The sequence below is a fragment of the Podarcis erhardii genome (genome assembly GCF_964252035.2).
Source record: "Podarcis erhardii genome assembly, chromosome: 7".
Lineage (NCBI taxonomy): Eukaryota > Metazoa > Chordata > Lepidosauria > Squamata > Lacertidae > Podarcis > Podarcis erhardii.
The window spans coordinates 8,036,172-8,055,303 of NC_138511.1; the positions used below are offsets into that span (position 1 = coordinate 8,036,172).

Below are 19,132 nucleotides of genomic sequence, written 5' to 3' on the forward strand. Positions count from 1 at the left end.
AAATCTTCCCAGTAGGCCTTGTCCCAATCAGGCAGTAGCGAGGACTGCAGATCCGACCTTCCCACAGCTAAATCTCTCCCCCCCCCAGGTCCTTCCCAAGCAACTCTAGGCTTATTCACCTTGTCTGTCTTTGCTCCACCCTCTTCATACCTCTATGGGTTCTAGGAGACCAGGGCAGAAGACTCCCTGCCTTATCTGTGCATCTTAGTCCCCCTCCTCTCCAGCCTCCGCTTCTGCCCGATTCTGGACTGCTCTCTGCCACAGCTTCTTCCTGTTCACTAAACTGTTATCTCTTCAGCTTCCGACACCACCTCCTCCTAGTCCACTCCCTCTTCTCCCTATGACCATTCAACGTTGTCCCACCACCAATCCCGTGTCTCTGAGCCCTCTCCTTCCTTGGGTGTACCCCAGCTGGTGCCTTCCACCATTCCTCTGCATTCAGCCAGTCCATGACAGACAGGAGGGTCTGATCCTCAGATGCATTCACAGGAAAGAGTGTTGTGTTTACTGGAGGAAAGAGTGTGTAAGAAGAGCACAAGGATTCATCACAGGAGGTATTCAAGGCTAGGAACTGTGGAAGTCTGTTGGAGGTGTCTGAATTCTCATGCTGGTCTGCAATGAATCTTATGAACTATCATTCAAGAGTGGACCACATTAATTCTGAAATAGTTCCACTCAACTTCCTTTATAGTGCTTTAGAAGTATTTTAAATAGAAAGCCCTGAGAAAGGGTTCTGTGTAAATTACTCCAAATGAAAGCAGAAGGAGACCCAATAGTGATCAGTTCTCAAGTTCATGGCTGTAAGCAGAACAGAGGAGAGACTACACCAGCAGGACTCCCGCAGTACTTTTCTGTACCAAGCCATGAGCACAGGCAAATACCAAGAGAACGCTTTATGTGGTTTGAAAGCAGGGTGGTGGGTTTCTCTGCCTACGTACACTCCCTCTTTCAAGGAGAAGCTGGCACTTGTTCAAGCAGTCCGGACTGTTGGTAAACTCAACCAAGGCTTTCTCCGCCTGGAGCCGTGTTGTGGTGTCGGTTGTCTCATATAGTTGCTTGCACAGGTTCTCTAGCTGGGCTAGACTCTGTAACAAACCAAACAGGAGAGCTTGATTATTTTATTTTATATTTCTGGTGGGACTTCCTTTAAGGGCAACTGCTAGGAAAAATGCAGCCATGGGGAAACGAAACACAAATCTTGAAACCCTGACATTTTGCTTGGGGGTGAAAACCACACTCTAAAAGAACTGTGTTGCCACCTTATGGGAAGCAAACACCAGATTTTCATTCCCCTATTCCAGCCCTTTGAAAGTACAGTGGTACCTCTACTTACGTTCACCTCCGGTTACGTATCCTTCGGGATACATACGTGGCAAACCTGGAAATATTTTTCCAGGTTCTCTGCGCGCGCATGCACAAAGGCACTCTACCGCCGTGCGCACATGTGCAGAAACGGTCCCTCCGGTTGCGGAAACCTTGGGATCCAACTGGAGCTCCGGAACGGATTGTGTCTGCAACCGGAGGTACCACTGTAATAGCAATTCAAAGGGAAACCTGCAAGGAACCTTCTAAATACCACCACCACATTAAATACCAGCTCCGTCCTGAGATCAGGACTTTCAAGGCCTCCAGTTCAGTGGGCTCCTTTAGGTAGTTCTGCCAACCAAGTTTGTAGGCCTGGATACACAATGTGAACCTGAATAAGCCAAATATTTAATTTGTGCAAGTTGTTTTAAAAAATGGAGAATTGTGTCTAATTACTGAGGCTTCACAGGACACAGGTGGCACTGTGGGTTAAACCACAGAGCCTAGGACTTGCCGATCAGAAGGTCGACGGTTCGAATCCCTGCAATGGGGTGAGCTCCTGTTGCTCAGTTCCTGCTCCTGCCCACCTAGCAGTTCGAAAGCATGTCAAAGTGCAAGTAGATAAACAGGTACCACTCCGACGGGAAGGTAAACGGCGTTTCCGTGCGCTGCTCTGGTTCACCAGAAGCGGCTTAATCATGCTAGCCACATGACCCGGAAGCTGTACGCCGGCTCCCTCGGCCAATAAAGCAAGATGAGTGCCACAACCCCAGAGTCGGCCACGACTGAACCTAGTGGTCAGGGGTCCCTTTACCTTTATCTTTACAGTTCTCATTCTACTAATTTACTGCATTTGACCATTTTTAGATAGCCATTTACCATTTAATTTTTCAAGACTTTATCATGACAGTGAAGTAACAATCCATTAGAAAATATGAAATTATATAAAGGGGAGGAAAGTACCAACCTCCCCACACATCCAGGGTTCACAGCCATTACCTGATAAAATAAGGTACATTCTCAAGTACACAATGATTTAGATGTTACACCAAAAGCCAACCTGATACAGAGAGAGTACAAGACAAATGTTATGAATACCAAGCAAAGCAACATTTCACCAGGATTTGCCACCGCCATGATTGGCCTGTCCTATTAAATAACAAATGGCCACCTAACAGAGGCAAAATCCATAGGCTTAGCTGAACCCCAAGATACCCTCAATTTGTAACTTCGTTTTTCAGAAATGAGAATAAACATTACTTTGTTGAATCAAATGATTAAAGAAAAACCAGGATTCCTTCCAGCCCTGCAATATGGACAAACAAGCAGTTATGAACACAAAAAAGTGTTTTATATATTAAGTCCATATTTGATTTATCAGAAATTGATAGAAGACACAGTTTGGGGTCTAAAGGCACCAGTATACCTATTATTTCAGAAATGTCCTTTATGACCTCTACCCAAAAGTTGTGCACACACTTGTAAGATGCTACATGTGTGAACAGGGTCTACTTTTGTTATCTCCCCCCCCCCCAGGAGAACTGACCTTAGTTATGTGTAAAGAACCATGGATGGGCTATTTTAAAAAGATTTTTCTTGGATATTTGCGGAGGCAGATTTAAATGGGGGAGCGAGGCATAGTTTCCCCCACTGCACATTATCCACTACTCTTCTAAGATCCGTCTCCCAAACAGGTTTAAAAGAAAAAAATGTGAGAAAACAACAAAGAGTGTATAAAAGAGACAAGTTCTCTACCTTTAAGGAATTGATTAGCAATGGAATCACCGTGGTTCTCTTCTCCATGTATGTTGTGGAACACAGTTTCCTTAGTGATTCCCAAAATCTAATTCACATTATGTTGCACAATACTATTTATAAACTTTATTCCCATGAGGAAATAAATCATCTAAGGCAGGCATGGGCAAAGTCTGTTTCGGGGGCCTAATTCAGCCCGTCGGTTGGTTTAATCTGGAAATAACAACTTCAGTCCTAAAAAAAGGCCCTTTGGTCAGCCCTCGCAGATTTCATCAAATCTGGCCCTCTTTGAAAAAAGTTTGGACACCACTGATCTAAGGTATCTGAAGATCAACAGCCTGGAATGCAAAAGTACTTCAAACATGCCAAGATTTACTATGACTGAGGAATTCTAACATCAGTTGATATCAACAGATGAGAATTTCCAACACATGTTGGTTCTGTACATTAAACATCAAGAGTGCCAAGAATGATTGGTACATTATACAGGGTTGTCTGCTACAGAGAAAAAGGGCGTATGTTGTTTCTATATATGAACCAGCATTTGGGTCTATTTCACTCTCTAACACCCATCCTCATTATGTGCTTACATTTCATTTGTAACAGCAATCCTCAAAGTTAATTCCCAGGAGCCTGACACTTTAAAAGTCTAGACATTTTTTCAAAAAGTGCTCAATTCTCAAAGCTGCACAGCATAAATTTATTTCTGAAATGCTGGTTCTGAAAGCCAGGGGATGAAAAACCAAATGCCTTATATTGTCTGGGGTTTTATGCAGATGTCAACCAGTTTTAGTTGCAAGGCATCAACAGGCAGGGGTAGAAGACTCCCCTGTTCCCTGCCCACTATTTATTTTGCATTGACATCCCAAAACATGGCAGACTCAGCAGGTCTGTCACATCTTGAGACAAGTGGCCATGCTCAGGAGGATTTTGAGAAACTAACAGCACAGAAAAAGGTCAATGCCTCATACTGGGAAGGACGGCTGGAGAAGCCTTCAAGACTGCATGTGCGTTGGAATGTGGAATCTCCACACAGGCAGCAAAATGAACTCTGGGATTCCACCAGTTGAGAGTTGAGATAGGCAGCTAGAAGCCAGGTCTAGAAGCAAAGCAAGACACGGAAAACAGCGGGAGAGGGAATATGCAGATCCTGCCACGAACCAATTAATAACTTAGGCTTCAGATGGCATGCCACTGGTATTCAGAAGCACTGCAGCCTCCAGATGTTCAACAGCTGGAGGCAGCAATGCTTCCAAATACCAGTTGCCGGCAACCACAGGAAAGGAGAGTGCTCTTGTGGGAGAATCCTGCTTCTGGCTTCCCACGGGCATCTGGCCAGCCACTGTGAGAACAGGATCCTGGACAAGATGAGCCATTGGGCTGAGCTAGCAGGCTCTCCCCTTGTCTAAAGGTCAGAGGAAGAGAATGGAGTGCAAGAGAAGGATCAAACTGGGGTGTAGGAACAAGGAATGGGCAGAGACTCATACTGGAGAAGAGAGCTATCCATAGCTACTGGTCTATAATGGCTATGTTTTGCCTTCACAGATGTGTTGAACCAAAGGTGAAATGTTCCAGAAGGCCTGCAAGTGCCATCTTGTTAGTCAAGATAACCCCAAAATAATTGGTAGTTGTTGCAAGAATGAGCTCATATATTTGCTTGCTTTGATATATGCTAATTGGCTTACTATGATGCTGAAAACCACAACAGCAAGAAGGTGCTCTTGTGGTCTGGTCCTGCTTACAAATTTCCCATTGGGGCATCTGGTTGGCCACTGTGAGAACAGGACACTGGACTAGATGGGCCTTATTTGGTTGAGCTCTTCGTATGCTCTTATAAGGGGATGGAATAACTGGTGTCTGAGTTTGGTGGCCACAGCCAGCGTGGACTGAGCTGGAGGCAAAAAGGACAGAGTGATGAAACCTCCTCCTGGTCTAGGACAATAGAGTGAGTAGCAACAAATAACAGCTTTGCTATTTCACCTTCCTCTTTGGAAGGTGCAACCTCAAGCTTGGAAGGCTAGACAGCAGTAAAGTGCAGGTTGTGCTAACGCGGCCCAGCTTCTTGGAGTCTTCCTGTATTTCCCAAGTTGAATAAATCTCTCGGTTGCAAAAAGCCTCTCCATCTTTCTGCATTCATTATTTGAAGAATGAGGGCAGTGGATATGAAACTCTATTTATTATTATTATTGAGGAATTCTTAGACTGCCTTTTAGGTATAACCATCACAATGTGGCTTATGTAAAGGGTAAAGGGACCCCTGACCATTAGGTCCAGTCCTGGCCGACTCTGGGGTTGCAGCGCTCATCTCGCTTTATTGGCCGAGGGAGCCGGCGTCCAGCTTCTGGGTCATGTGGCCAGCATGACTAAGCCGCTTCTGGCGAACCAGAGCAGCGCATGGAAACACCGTTTACCTTCCCGCCGGAGCGGTACCTATTTATCTACTTGCACTTGACGTGCTTTCAAACTGCTAGATAGGCAGGAGCAGGGACCGAGCAACGGGAGCTCACCCCATCGCAAGGATTCGAACCGCCGACCTTCTGATTAGCAAGTCCTAGGCTCTGTGGTTTAACCCACAGTGTCACCCGCGTCCTGTGGCTTATGTACATCTACACAAAAAGTTCTAAAATAAACTACTTAACGCTAGATGGCCAGATCACACTATTAAAAACCCCAATGAAACCATACAGAACAAACTGCAATGCTCAGAGCCACAGAAAAACTCAGTATGTGGCCACTTTAAAAGACTGATTCATTCAAACACACTCTAAGATGGCTTTTGGAGATTCTTAGGAATGGCTGTTTTCCTTTCCAAATGACAAGAGTGCGGAACATTTCAACCCCCTTGGTGCCCCATTCTGTGTCTGCCCCTCCAGCTACAGAAGACTGTACACCATCCCATTCAGTCTTGCCAAGTGCTCATTTCCCAGCTGCCAGCCAATGAAGGCATGTGTTTGGCCAACCCAAGGGTGGGGATTATTCCTTACTATGGCTGGACAACATCAAGCCTTTGAACCTAGATAAAGTAGTATTGAGCACAGCAGCAATGCAGTGAAGGAGCCCTGTGCACACTAGATAAGGATGGAAGCATGAGACAGCGAGCAGGAGAGCACTGAAGAAGCACTAGCTGGAGTTTTTCCCAAGGTAAATCTCAAAACAAGATGTAGCAAGCACTCCACCTCCTCTTTCATAATAACACTACAAGAGTCTGCTGGATCAGGCTAAAGGGGGCCCATCTAGTCCAGCATCTTGACCTGTTCACACAGTGGATAACTAGATGCCTGTGGGAAACCTGCAAGCACCAGAGCAATCTGCACTCCTATGGTTTCCAGCAACTGGTATTCAGGAGCATTGCTTTCTCCAACTGTGGAGGCAGAGCGGAGCCATTTTATGAACTTCTATCATGTCACCTCTTATTCGCCTTTGGTTTCAGAAGGCCCTATACATATTGTAATTTCAGAAAAGTTGACCCATTTGATGCATGCTTCTCAAGGCACCAGGCCAATGGACTAAACCACCCCATGGTGCATGTTTTTGATGTTTATTAAGAAACAATCTCATCTCTGGTAGGTTCCCATCAATTTTTTATTTGGTACTGACAGCATAACCGATATCCACTATTACTGGCTCTCTCTGTTCCTGTGAAAACAATGATCTTATTTTCTAGTCTGACTTTGGATTGAAGCTCTTCGTGTCCCAATGTCATATCCAACCATGTACTATGGATTTATAACAGCAACTCACCACCTAACTCTTTGTTTTGTTGTAGAGTATTTTGATTACTTCATAAAGTTAAATAAACATTTTTTTTTAAAAAAAACCCTATCCTTATTGTCTAGTATGGGCAAGAAGTCTCCATCTTTCTGGCAACGGCGAAATACTTTGAATGGAACCCATTAAGCCAGTAGACCCCACTGCACCCTTTCAGAGCAGGGCTTTGATAATCTCTTTTAAAAGGAGGAGACGGAGGGTTTAACTGATGGTGCCATGGGAAGTGAGACAAACTCTACTGCATACCCAGTACAGCAACCAGTGTTAGAAACTGGGATAGAAAAGCTAGGAGCCAAATGGCTCCTGGAACCCGGGTTGTGGGCACCAAAACAGAATGTCTAGTCGCCACTTGGGGGAACGGGTCGGCAACACTTTTTGTTTATAATTTTGATAAGCATGAACTAATACACAATTCACACAAGTGAAACACTGTTAATATCACATTTTTAACAGAAATTGTTAATACATGTTTAATTTGGTGTTTACAATAAAAATATTGGTACCATACTTCAATTTTCAAAACACTCTACTCTTTATTGTTAAACTCCTAAGCATATTGTCTATCCTTAACAAATACCATATTTCGAGGCTTCAAAATATATACGTTTAGGCAATCCTCAAGTATCAGCCAGACACAGAAAATGGCATGCTGACTTTTTGAGGTGCTCACAAATGCAGAATCTTTAAGTCTGAAATGCGCCCGGCGCCAGGCTTAATTTTGAAGCCTGGTGGCAACCAACAACCCACTGGGCTCATGCACTGAGTGTGAATGGAACGGTGGAGTTTGGCACCCAAATGTAAAATGCTGGTGGAACAGGGGCATAGGTAAAGGTAAAGGTACCCCTGCCCGTACGGGCCAGTCATGTCCGACTCTAGGGTTGTGCGCCCATCTCACTTAAGAGGCCGGGGGCCTGCGCTGTCCGGAGACAATTCCGGGTCACGTGGCCAGCATGACGAAGTTGCTCTGGCAAGCCAGCACCAGCGCAGCACACGGAAACGCCGTTTACCTTCCCGCTATAAAGCGGTACCTATTTATCTACTTGCACTTAGGGGTGCTTTCGAACTGCTAGGTGGGCAGGAGCTGGGACCGAAAGATGGGAGCTCACCCCGCCACGGGGATTCGAACTGCCGACCATACGATCGGCAAGCCCTAGGCACTGAGGTTTTACCCACAGCACCACCTGCTGTGTCCCTTGGAACAGGGGCATATGTGAAGTCAAAGCTGATGCTTAAATGCCTCAGGTGTCTTGCAGCAACTGGATGTCAAGAAGTGGACTGGAGAGAGAACTGCACTTCTTGGGAGATGTGAAACATCAGGAAAAGCCCATCTGCTAGTGATGGGAGTGCTGACAGCAAAACTTTTGATGGCCAATTCCCGAGGACCAAAGGGTTCCCAAAAGTCCCTTAGTAACTTTAACTGAGGCCAGGGTGGAGTCTAAAGCCATTCCAGAAGTTGAAGTCAGAACCAAATGGGAAACACTATATTGGTCAGGTGACTGATTTAAAAAGATGGCAGGTACTGGTAGCATTGGTACTGATAAAATGTCAGGCAGTGTAGCGAAGAGTATAACAGATGTCAGTACTGATATAGTACAAGCAGTTATCAACAAGCAGTGTTAGAAACTCAGATGTATAACCTAATCACCGAATGTCACCTTAAACCTCGGTTATGGTTGCCACAACTGATTATCTAGGCACCTTTTGTTTTAATAGACTTTACAGTGGTGCCTCGCAAGACGAAATTAATTCGTTCCGCAAGTTTTTTCGTCTTGTGAGTTTTTCGTCTTGCGAAGCACAATTTCCCATAGGAATGCACTGAAAATCAATCAATGCGTTCCTATGGAAACCGCCTTCAGACCAGGTCCGGGGACAGTCTGTCCCCCGACCTCTTCTGAAGGCTGGGGGGGGGGACAAGGGCTTTTCTTCCCACCCCCAGCATTTTAAAAAACCCCGGGACAGCAGAGGACTTCTCCGCTGTCCCAGGGTTTTTTTAAATGCTGGCGGGCGGCAGCGCTGCCGCCCGCCAGCATTTTAAGATCGCCCCGGACAACGGACTTCTCCGCTGTCCCGGGGCGATTTTAAAGCCCCCGGGAAGGCAGGCGGGGGGGGGGAGCAAAGACTTTCGCCCCCCGCCGGCCTTCAGAAGAGGTCCTGGACCTCTTCTGAAGGCTGGCGGGGGGCAAAAGTCTTTGCTCCCCCCCGCCTGCCTTCAAAAGCCGTCCGGGATAGCGGGAAGCGCTTCCCTGCTATCCCGGACTGCTTTTTAAATGCTGGTGGTGGGGAGCAAAGCCTTTCGGCCCCCGCCGGCCTTCCTGGACCTCTTCTGAAGGCCGGAGGGGGGGGGAAAGGCTTTGCTCCCCACCGCCAGCATTTAAAAGAGGTCCCCGGAGATTTCCCTATGGGCTTTCTTCTTGCGAAGCAAGCCCATAGGGAAATTCGTCTTGCGAAGTGCTTCAAAAAACGGAAAACCCTTTCGTCTTGCGGGTTTTTCGTCTTGCGAGGCATTCGTCTTGCGGGGCACCACTGTATTTTTATTATTATTCAAGCCACTTTATACTCTGGGAGTAGGGGTAGGGGGAATGCTACAGAAAGGACTGAAAAAATGCTACTTTATGTTATGTAGATTCTCTTCCCAAAGCTCAAATGACTGAATGAAAGAAATATACACCAAGTCAGTTGTTTTATGGTAGCCAATGTTAACCATCTTGATGTGTGGTGTTGGGGCTGACATCACATGCAGTCCCAGAACAGCAACACAGTCAGATACACTTTCAACAGGCAGCAATACTGAAGAGAAGAAAACTCAAAAGTAGTACAAGTGGGGCAGGAGTAGGGTAAAGGAAAGCCCACCAATGTGGTACTTTTTGACCAGGGGTCAGTAAACGTTTTCAGCAGGGGGCCAGTCCACTGTCCCTCAGACCTTGTGGGGGGCGGCAGACTATATTTTGGAGGGGGGAAATGAACAAACTCCTATGCCACACAAATAACCCAGAGATGCATTTTAAATAAAAGGACACATTCTACTCATGTAAAAACATGCTGATTCCTCAACCGTCCCCGGGCCAAATTTAGAAGGCGATGGGCCGGATCCGGTCCCCGGGCCTCTGTTTGCCTACCCATGTTTTTGACTATTGCAGAACATGCTGTTTGGAGAAACTTTCAAATGGGACTGGAGCAGATGATGGCTTCAACATACTTTCCAACAATGGCAGCATCAAGCCACTCTGAGCATCTTCTGCAATGGATACGCACAATAACAGCCCTTCAAGTCCAAAGCAAAAGTCATGAGCACTGAGCAAAACCACACCAACTTTCTCCCTCAGTTAACAGTGGCAGCCTTGTTTCTCAAGCCGTTACAGGGTTAGAAAATAAGCACTGATCTGCTACTGTATTAAAACCAGCCACCCCCAACCCAGGGTCCTCCAGATGTTTTAGAGTCAACTTCCCTCAGCCTCATATGGCCAAGCTGGTTGGGGCTGAAAGGAGTTGCCGTCTGAAACATGGAGAGATGAAACTAGGCTGGGGAAGGCTTGCATAAAACTACACAAATTATTCATGCACTGCAGGGGGTTAGACTAGATGACCCCCAGGATCCCTTCCAACCTACAAGCCCATGATTCTAACTTGTGGACCTCCGTGGCCTAAACAAACTACCTTTTGCCAATTCCCAGGACTGATCAAGACCCCAGCAGGCCATAATCTGTATTGGACTGTGCTTGCCTCGATGACTTACCGTATTTTTTGCACCATAACACTCACTTTTTTCCTCCTAGAAAGTAAGGGGAAATGTCTGTGCATGTTATGGAGCGAATGCCTACAGGTGGCGGGGGGTGGGGTGGGATCTGCTGCAGTCGTGAACAGAGGATCCATGGTTCCCCTTCCTTCCCTCCTCCACGGCTCGCTTTGAAACAGCAAAATGGGAGAGGAGCCGCTTACACAGGTGTAAGCGGCTCCTGTCTGGTTGGCTGCTTTAAACTGTGCTCTCTGTCCCTCTCTCCTCCCCACTCAGCTCGCTAAATAGCAACAAAGCTTTTCAGCTCTCTAAGCCGGGAGGAGGGAGAGAAGCAGAGCCTGCTTGTTTTAAAGGAGCAAAGCAGGAAAGGAGAGGAGCCTTCTCCCCTTATATCCCTCTTCTGCATTATTAGCAGCATCCTTCTCCACACACCCCACGCATGCTCCTTGTCCCTTGAGTGCTTTTCCTTCCCTCCCCACTTAAAACATGGTTACAAAGCATGGATCCACATGGATCCTCAGGATTTTTGCATTGGGCAACTCCAAACTCACCGTCAGATGACATATCTGTGGCCACAGCATGAACCACAAAAATCATACACCCACTGTTTCGTTTAGAATATTTTTTTTCTTGTTTTCCTCCTCTAAAAACTACGTGCGTGTTATGGTCAGGTGCGTGTTATAGAGCAAAAAATACGGTATTTACAAGTTGCCCAGGAGTGCATATGGGTGGGGAGAGAACATTTACATAAGATCAGAACTAAAAGAGCCATGCTATCTTGTCCAATCTCATGCCATTCACCACCTCTACTCTGATCTGGCTATCTACCGAATGCAGATGACAGCAGTGCACCACAAACTGAGAGCAAGTACAGGGCTGTCAGACAAGTGCAGAAGAACAGCTCTAGACAACATGTCATGTGCTAGAGAGTGAGGCAAAACCCCTCCAAGGTAACTATCCAATCTTACCTAGAAAGGATTATTTCAAAAGCCCAAATGTGATACCCAACAAGGCCTGCTTCCAGAAAAGTTCTATTCAAATGCAATCCACACCAGCCAACAACATGCTGCTGTGACAGTAAAGAACTCTCTCTTAGAACAATTTCTAAAACCACCCAACTAGTTTCACCATTAAAGGCCAGAAAGGAGGACAAACAGCAGGACAGCTGAGAGAAACAGTCAGGGAGAAGGTGGTTCAAGCAGCTACTGCTTTTGACATGCAGGTGAGTTCAGAGGCATCTACCATGTGCTACATTCAGACTGGCAACTGGACTGAAAGCAACAAGGGCCTGTAGACTAAAAAAAACAAGAGAAAATGGCTAACCTAACTTCAGGAAGAAAACTGCAACTCTCTGCACCTGTGGCAGTATTTTGAAGGGTTGCCCAAACAAAACAGAAAGAGGGAGGGGGTTTTATTCATTTTTTCAATTTACAGATACCTTCTTGGGTTTTAGAATGTGATGAAAGGTTACACATTCGTGGGGGAGAGGGCTATCAATGGCTATTAGCCAGGAGGGCAGAAATGCTTCCGAATACCAGTTGCTGGAAACTGCAGGAGTGAAAAATGGTCGTGTTCAGGTCATGCTTGCAGGTTTCCCACAGGCATCTGGTTGGCCACTGTGAGAACAGGATGCCGGACTGGATGTGCAATTGGAGTAATTCCATTCTCACGTATTTGTTTATCACTCCTTTTTCAATATTAAACTGACAGGTAACCCCTGGCAAACACAGATCTCTCTCTATTGAACTGGAACTTCCTATTATCTGACCGAAGGTTGACCTGAGGAGAGGTGTTGACAGGCTTGTTGCTTGCTGGATTTTCTTACAATTTTTACTAGAACCCCAAAATCTATTAATCAGAGCTGGTGCAAAAAAACATACACTTAAAACTGAAGAACTCTTGAACCCAGGAATGTGCTTTGCATTCCAGAGCTCACATTTTTTCCACAAAAGGGACTCCTAGTTACCCCAAGCTTTTGCCCTTTTAGAAGCACAAATTAGGTTAGTTGTGTGTGTGTGTGTTTATGTGTGTTGCGAGGAGGGTAATTTTGTTGCTGCTACTCTTAAACTAGGAGACAGAACTCCTTGCCAGTTTGCTGCAAACAATCCAGAGATCTATCAGCAAATCCAGATTACCTCTCTGCATTTGGACCGCCATACATGGAAGTGAGAGCTGGACCATAAAGAAGGCTGATCGCCGAAGAATTGATGCTTTTGAATTATGGTGCTGGAGGAGACTCTTGAGAGTCCCATGGACTGCAAGAAGATCAAACCTCTCCATTCTGAAGGAAATCAGCCCTGAGGGCTCACTGGAAGGACAGATCCTGAAGCTGAGGCTCCAGTACTTTGGCCACCTCATGAGAAGAGAAGACTCCCTGGAAAAGACCCTGATGCTGGGAAAGATGGAGTGCAAAAGGAGAAGGGGACGACAGAGGACGAGATGGTTGGACAGTGTTCTCGAAGCTACAAACATGCGTCTGACCAAACTGCGGGAGGCAGTGGAAGACAGGAGTGCCTGGCGTGCTCTGGTCCAGGGGGTCACGAAGAGTCGGACACGACTAAACAACAACAACATCCTGCAGTGAAATATATCCACCCAAGCATTGGTGTGGGGACCATAAACTAGACCCGTAAATAACTGCTTGCTAGGTCAATATCTTTATGCAAGGAGGGCTATATTTTCTTTTAAAAGCTGATAACTCATGTTCATTTATTCACAAGATCACCACATGTAGTCAATATGATCCAAGCAATAAAGTTCTGAATTGATCAAGATGTGTTAAATCCAAGCTGCTTGGAAGCCAACCAGAGCCTGCAGTTTATCAGTGAAGCAGTGGGCTTTTTCACATTTGGTATACACCAGACTTCACTAGAGAAGGACATTCAAGATACTCCTTAATTTTAGGGTTGTGGGTTCAAGCCCCACATTAGGCAAATGAACCCTGCATTGCAGAGGGTTGGACTAGATTACTCTTGTGGTCCCTTCCCACTCTGAAATTCTATGATTCTACTCATGCCAGTGTGGTGTAGTGGTTAGAGGGCTGAACTAGAATCTAGAAGACCAGGGTTCAAGACCAGGGTTCAAATCTCCACTCGGACACAAAGCTCAGTAGGTGACCTTGAGTCAGTCGCTGCCACTCAGCCTAACCTACCTCACAGGGTTGTTGTGGGGATTAAATGTGGAAGGGGAGAAACATGTACGTCACCTTGAGCTCCTTTGAGAAAAGGTGATATATATATGCAATAAATAAATACATTCATTGGAATGAATTTTATCATCCCAGTTGACAGTAACTCGAAACTTTTGATATTAGAGCGAAGTTCAATCTCTAGTTAGGGAATCAGGTGGTGGAACTGAAGACTGGAGAGCTGCAGCAAGCTAGAGTAGACAATCCTGGGCTCAATGGACAAGAAAGCTTACCTGGTATAAAGGCAGCCTGAACAAACCTAACAGAAAACCAGATGTTTTGCCATTATGAAACTTGAGAAACTTATTTTACATTTGCGCATATGGTGTATTAAAACAAATGACTAGTGAATATATCCAAAGATTAACGTAAGAACATATAAAGAGCCTGCTGGATCAGGCCAATTGTCCATTGTGTCTTCTTCTCACAGTGGACAATCAGATGCTTGCCTCCTGTAGTGTATTCTGAAGCATTGCTGCGCCAACTGTGAAGACACAGTATAGACCTCATAGCCAGTGGCCATCAATAGCTGTTTCGTCTTATCTTCTTTTAAAGCCATCCAGTTTGGTGACTATCATCGCCTCATGTGGGAGTGAGTTCTATAGCTTAACTATTCTGCTAGAAAGAATGATCTACATACAGCCGAAGTTCACATTTAATCAGACCATTACTAATTCTTTTTAATGGCAAAACTAAGGAAAATGAAAAAAGAAAAGAAAGCTATCGGGGAAACACTTAGGGCACTTCATGCATTCCAACAGACAGGCCCTCGCATTCCCACTTGGGGTCAACCATAGCCACTTGTAAATATGAGGAGAGATGGTACACACATACCTCCTCTCAGTCTGCTGCTGTTCCTGGGGGTATAATTATAAGGAGTTACACAAATGCCTTTCAGAAAAGACATGTCAACCTATGACGGGGAGCCATTTTTCTCTGCAACGTGCGAAGTGACTCCAAAGCATTTCATCTCCAAGAACTTGCACAGCCAAGTTACGAGCAAATGAACAGCTCACCCTTGTGGCACTCGGAGGTACCAAATCCAGAAGGAGCAGGCTAGAGGATGTTATGCCCAGAGCCACTGCCCTGGAGGAGCCCAAGGTCCACATCCCCCTCCGCGCAACTCCTGCAAGTTCTCCATTCTTCCTAAACCACAGCGCAGTCCTGCCAAAAAGGCCACCAAGGGGGCTGGACTGACCAAAGCAGAGTTTGCAAAAGGGGGATAAAAATCCCGGCATAACGCTGCGCTACTTGGGACTAGAGAGAGGGCAGAAGGTTGTTTTTGCTATCCCTTCCGTGGAAGACCAACTAAGTCTGTTCTTGGTATGAGCTTTCGTGTGCATGCACACTTCTTCAGATACCTGAAGAAGTGTGCATGCACACGAAAGCTCATACCAAGAACTGACTTAGTTGGTCTTTAAGGTGCTACTGGAAGGAATTTGTTTTGTTTTGACTATGGCAGACCAACACGGCTACCTATCTGTAACCCTTCCGTGGAAGCAAGTGCAGCCGAGGCCAAGTGCCTAAGAAGTGGGCTGAGGCTGGTTATTGGGTTTTGGCTTCCTAGCTCTGCTGTGTGCTCTATCCTTTGGGCCCCTTCCCAAACCCAGAAAGCTGGATCAGAGGGAGCCGGAGCCCCAGTGAAGTACCCCCGGGCCGGATCCGACCCCGCCTCTCCCCCGCGGGGCACCTGCCTTACACGAGGGAAGCTCAGCCCCGCCGGCATCTCCAGGTGGGGAGCCCTCCTGGAAACCCTGGAGAGCCGCTGCCTGCCAGCCAGTGCAGGCGGTCCTGAGCTACACGGGCCCAGGGCTACGAAGCGCAGCCGGCCCGGTGGCCACCCTCCCACCGGCCCGGCCGCGACCTTCTCCCGGGCGCCCGTCCTCCTCCTCCTCCATTCCGGCGCAGGCCCAGGAGGCGCCCGCCGAGCCTGGCCCCCGCGCGCGCTCTCTCCCTCACGGCCCCCGGCAGGCTAGGCCCGGCCCCCGCCGGGTGGCCCCCGCCAGGCTAGGCCCCGAGAGGCCCCCTCAGGTCTCTGGCCCGGCGGCGCGGCCTGTCCGCCGAGCCCCGCTCTCCCTCGCGCATCCCCTCACCTGCACATGATCCGCCATTTTGCTCCATTCATGTTCCGCTCCCGCCGCCGCCGCCGCCGCCGCTTCTCGCCCCCTCCCACCGCAGGCGACCCAGCCAGGGCTGCCGCGCCTGCGCACTGGCGCCGGCCCTCCTCACGCACTCGGCGTCAAGCGGGGGGGGGGGGCCTCGAACGAACCAGGGACGCCGCCGCCGCTGCGGCCGCCGCGCGGGCTTTCGGAATGGCTCGGCTGCTCTGCGGCGGCGTAGAGGAGGGAGCCGCCGGTCGCGCCGCAGTGACGTCACCGCGCAGGGCGGGGGGAGAGAGACTGTTGCGCGCGCGTCGCGGGACGGGGCGGGGGGAATGCGCGGGGTGGAATCGGACTTTGTTTACATGGCTTCTTAAAGGGGCCGCGCGTCGTGGCGCGGGGCAGGGCTCCTCCGTGGAGGGCGCGGGGTAGGGAGCTAGTCTGAAACAGCCAGACTCAGAGGGGCGGGCGGTGTGGGGACAGGGAGGAGGCGTCTGAGGGAGCCTTCTCCAAGCGGGCGCCCTTCAGGTGTTTTTGGACTACATCTCCCATCAGCCTCAGCGTCGTACGGCCGCGCCGGCAGGGGCTGATGGGAGTTGTAGTCCATAAGCGGGTCAGACCAGGCAGCCTGTTTTGACAGATTCGAAATACGAACATAAAAAGAGCCCAGCCTATTATGTTTAATGTATGTAGAAACACCGCCACCCGACCCCACCCCCATCCATCCTCCCTCTCCCCACCCCCCCTTTCTTTTTTCTTTCTGTTTTCTTCTCCCCCTAATGCCTCAACAAATGAAACGGATTTGTAAAAACGTTACATGGAAGAAGAAGAAGAAAACAAAAAACAAAAAACGAGGCACTACACTTCTGTAAAACAAGAAAATCCTTAATAAAAAATATTTTGAAAAAAAAGGAAAAAAAAGAAAAAGGAAAAAAAAGAGCCCAGCCTCCTCTTTTTACAAGGGGCCAATTCAGATAGATGCCTCTTGTTGGAAACCCATAAGCAGGATCTGATCCCAAGAGAACTCTCCCCTTTTGTGTTTGCCAGCAACCGGCATTCAGAAGCACCACTTCCCAATTTACCCCTTACCCTTGGCTTGTTCTTGTTTGTGCCAAGGGCATTTCCCACAGTTACCCCAAGTCGTATTTATTTATTATTTATTTATTGCATTTATACCATATCCTAAGGAGTTCAAAGTGGAGTCAGTCAGCGCCAGATTTAGGGCGGTGTGGGTGGTTCCTGTGTGCAGGGTGCACTGAACTGAGGGGGTACAAAATTGAGAAGATCCATAATTGAGAAGATCCATTTTGGGGGGCCATATTACAAAAGTCTGCCCCTGCATATGTGGTTCCCATTGTGAGGTAGTTGAGGCTGAGAGGTAGTGATCTTCCAAGTTCACACAGTGAGCTTCATGGCTGAATGGGGATTTGAAACGGGATCTCTCCCAGATCCTAGTCTGACACTTTAACCACTACACCCCACTGGCTCTTGCTCCTTCTCGCTAAAACTCTGTAGACATGGGGCTTATCCACACTTACCTTTTCTCCACTCTTCTCAGGCACAATCTGCAATTTAAAACCTCTGTGTCCAAGAACCCTTTCCCCCCTTCTCTGGAGCTTTTCCTGCAGAACCCCACTCTTTAAAGCTCAATAAGAGCAAATGCCAATGTGTGGAAAACCCAAATTGACGTTTGCTTTGGCTTTAAAGAATGGGTTCTTGTGGGGAAAACTCTGGAACAAGACAAAAAAGCTTGCCTTGAAACAGGCAGGGCAAAAGCTAAGTGTGGGTAAGTCCATGGGGACAGGAGAGATGTACAGTACAGTGGTTCCTCTAGTTACGAACTTAATTTGTTTCGGAGGTCCATTCTTAACCTGAAACTGTTCTTAACTAGAGGCTACTGGACGGAATTTTTTAATTTTGTTTTGACTACGGCAGACCAACACGGCTACCTACCTCCTCCAGGTTAGCGGAGTTGGTAACCTGAAGCGTTTGTAACCTGAGGCGTTTGTAACTCGAGGTACCACTATATATAGGATCAAAGCTTCCCGGCTTGGTCTTACATGGTAGTGGGCCTTGACCGGCTGTGGGGTGGAGGAGATTGAACTGGAGGCAGTTGAGGCAGCAGGAATGAGCACTGAGCAACCCTAAGGGGTCGAACAGGGTCAGCTCACCACCTCACAACCCCTTCCTTCCTCTCCTGCTTGCACCAGCAGGGGTCCTACTAACATAATGGCATTACTACCCAGCATGTACCGTATTTTTTGCACCATAACACTCACTTTTTTCCTCCTAGAAAGTAAGGGGAAATGTCTGTGCATGTTATGGAGGGAATGCCTACGGGTGGCATGCCTACGGATTTTCCTCCTCTAAAAACTACGTGCGTGTTATGGTCGGGTGCGTGTTATAGAGCAAAAAATACGGTATGTTTTTCCCCTGCCAAGTGCAGTAAAAAGATTTAGGAGCAATCCTTTCTCCATCTGTAGTTATAAACTGACAACAGGATCACTTTGTGTATAAGAACATGAGAAGAGCCTGCGGGATCGGGTGAACAGCCCATTTATTCCAGCATCTTGTTCTCATAGGGATGCTGGTGGCACTGGGGGTTAAACCACAGAGCCTAGGACTTGCCGATCAGAAGGTCGGAGGTTTGAATCCCCGCGACGGGGTGAGCTCCCGTTGCTCGGTCCCAGCTCCTGACAACCTAGCAGTTCAAAAGCACGTCAAAGTGCAAGTAGGTAGTTAGGTACCACTCTGGTGGGAAGGTAAAAGCCATTTCTGTGCGCTGCTCTGGTTTGCCAGAAGCGGCTTAGTCATGCTGGCCACATGACCTGGAAGCTGTACACCGGCTCCCTCGGCCAATAAAGAGAGATGAGCGCCGCAACCCCAGAGTCGGCCACGACTGGACCTAATGGTCAGGGGTCCCTTTACCTTTAAAGGTATTTTAAAGGTAAAGTACCTTTACCTTTACCTTGTTCTCATAGTAGCTAAGCAGCTGCCCCAATGGGAAACCTGCAAGCAGTATTCAAGCATGAAAACACTCTCCCCTCTAGTTGTTTCCAGCAACTGGTATTTGGAAGCTTTGCTGGCTTCAACTGTGGAGGCAGAGCATTGCCACCATGCTGAGTAGCCATTGAGAGCCCTCCCTAGGAATTTGTCTAATCCCCTTTTAAAGCTATCTAGGTTGGTGCCCATCACCGCCTCCTGCAGAGCGAGTTACGTTTCACTATGTGCTGGCTGACATCCGTCTGTCTCAAAAGACAATGGAGTGCGCCTCCAGAAGTGAAA

The 19,132-nt window shown here is 47.7% G+C and overlaps 1 protein-coding gene across 1 annotated transcript in view; it reads right to left on the minus strand.

Annotated features, from left to right (window-relative positions):
* XPO7 (exportin 7) overlaps positions 1–16,011 on the minus strand; it is a 52,429-nt gene extending 36,418 nt beyond the window's left edge. The window contains exons 1-2 of the mRNA XM_081868430.1: positions 15,842–16,011; positions 939–1,085 (exon numbers count right to left, since the gene is read on the minus strand). Of these exons, the coding sequence (XP_081724556.1) occupies positions 939–1,085; positions 15,842–15,859 (165 nt within the window). The 5' untranslated portion in view covers positions 15,860–16,011. The remainder of the gene's footprint in view (positions 1–938; positions 1,086–15,841) is intronic.
* Positions 16,012–19,132: the final 3,121 nt, after the last annotated feature.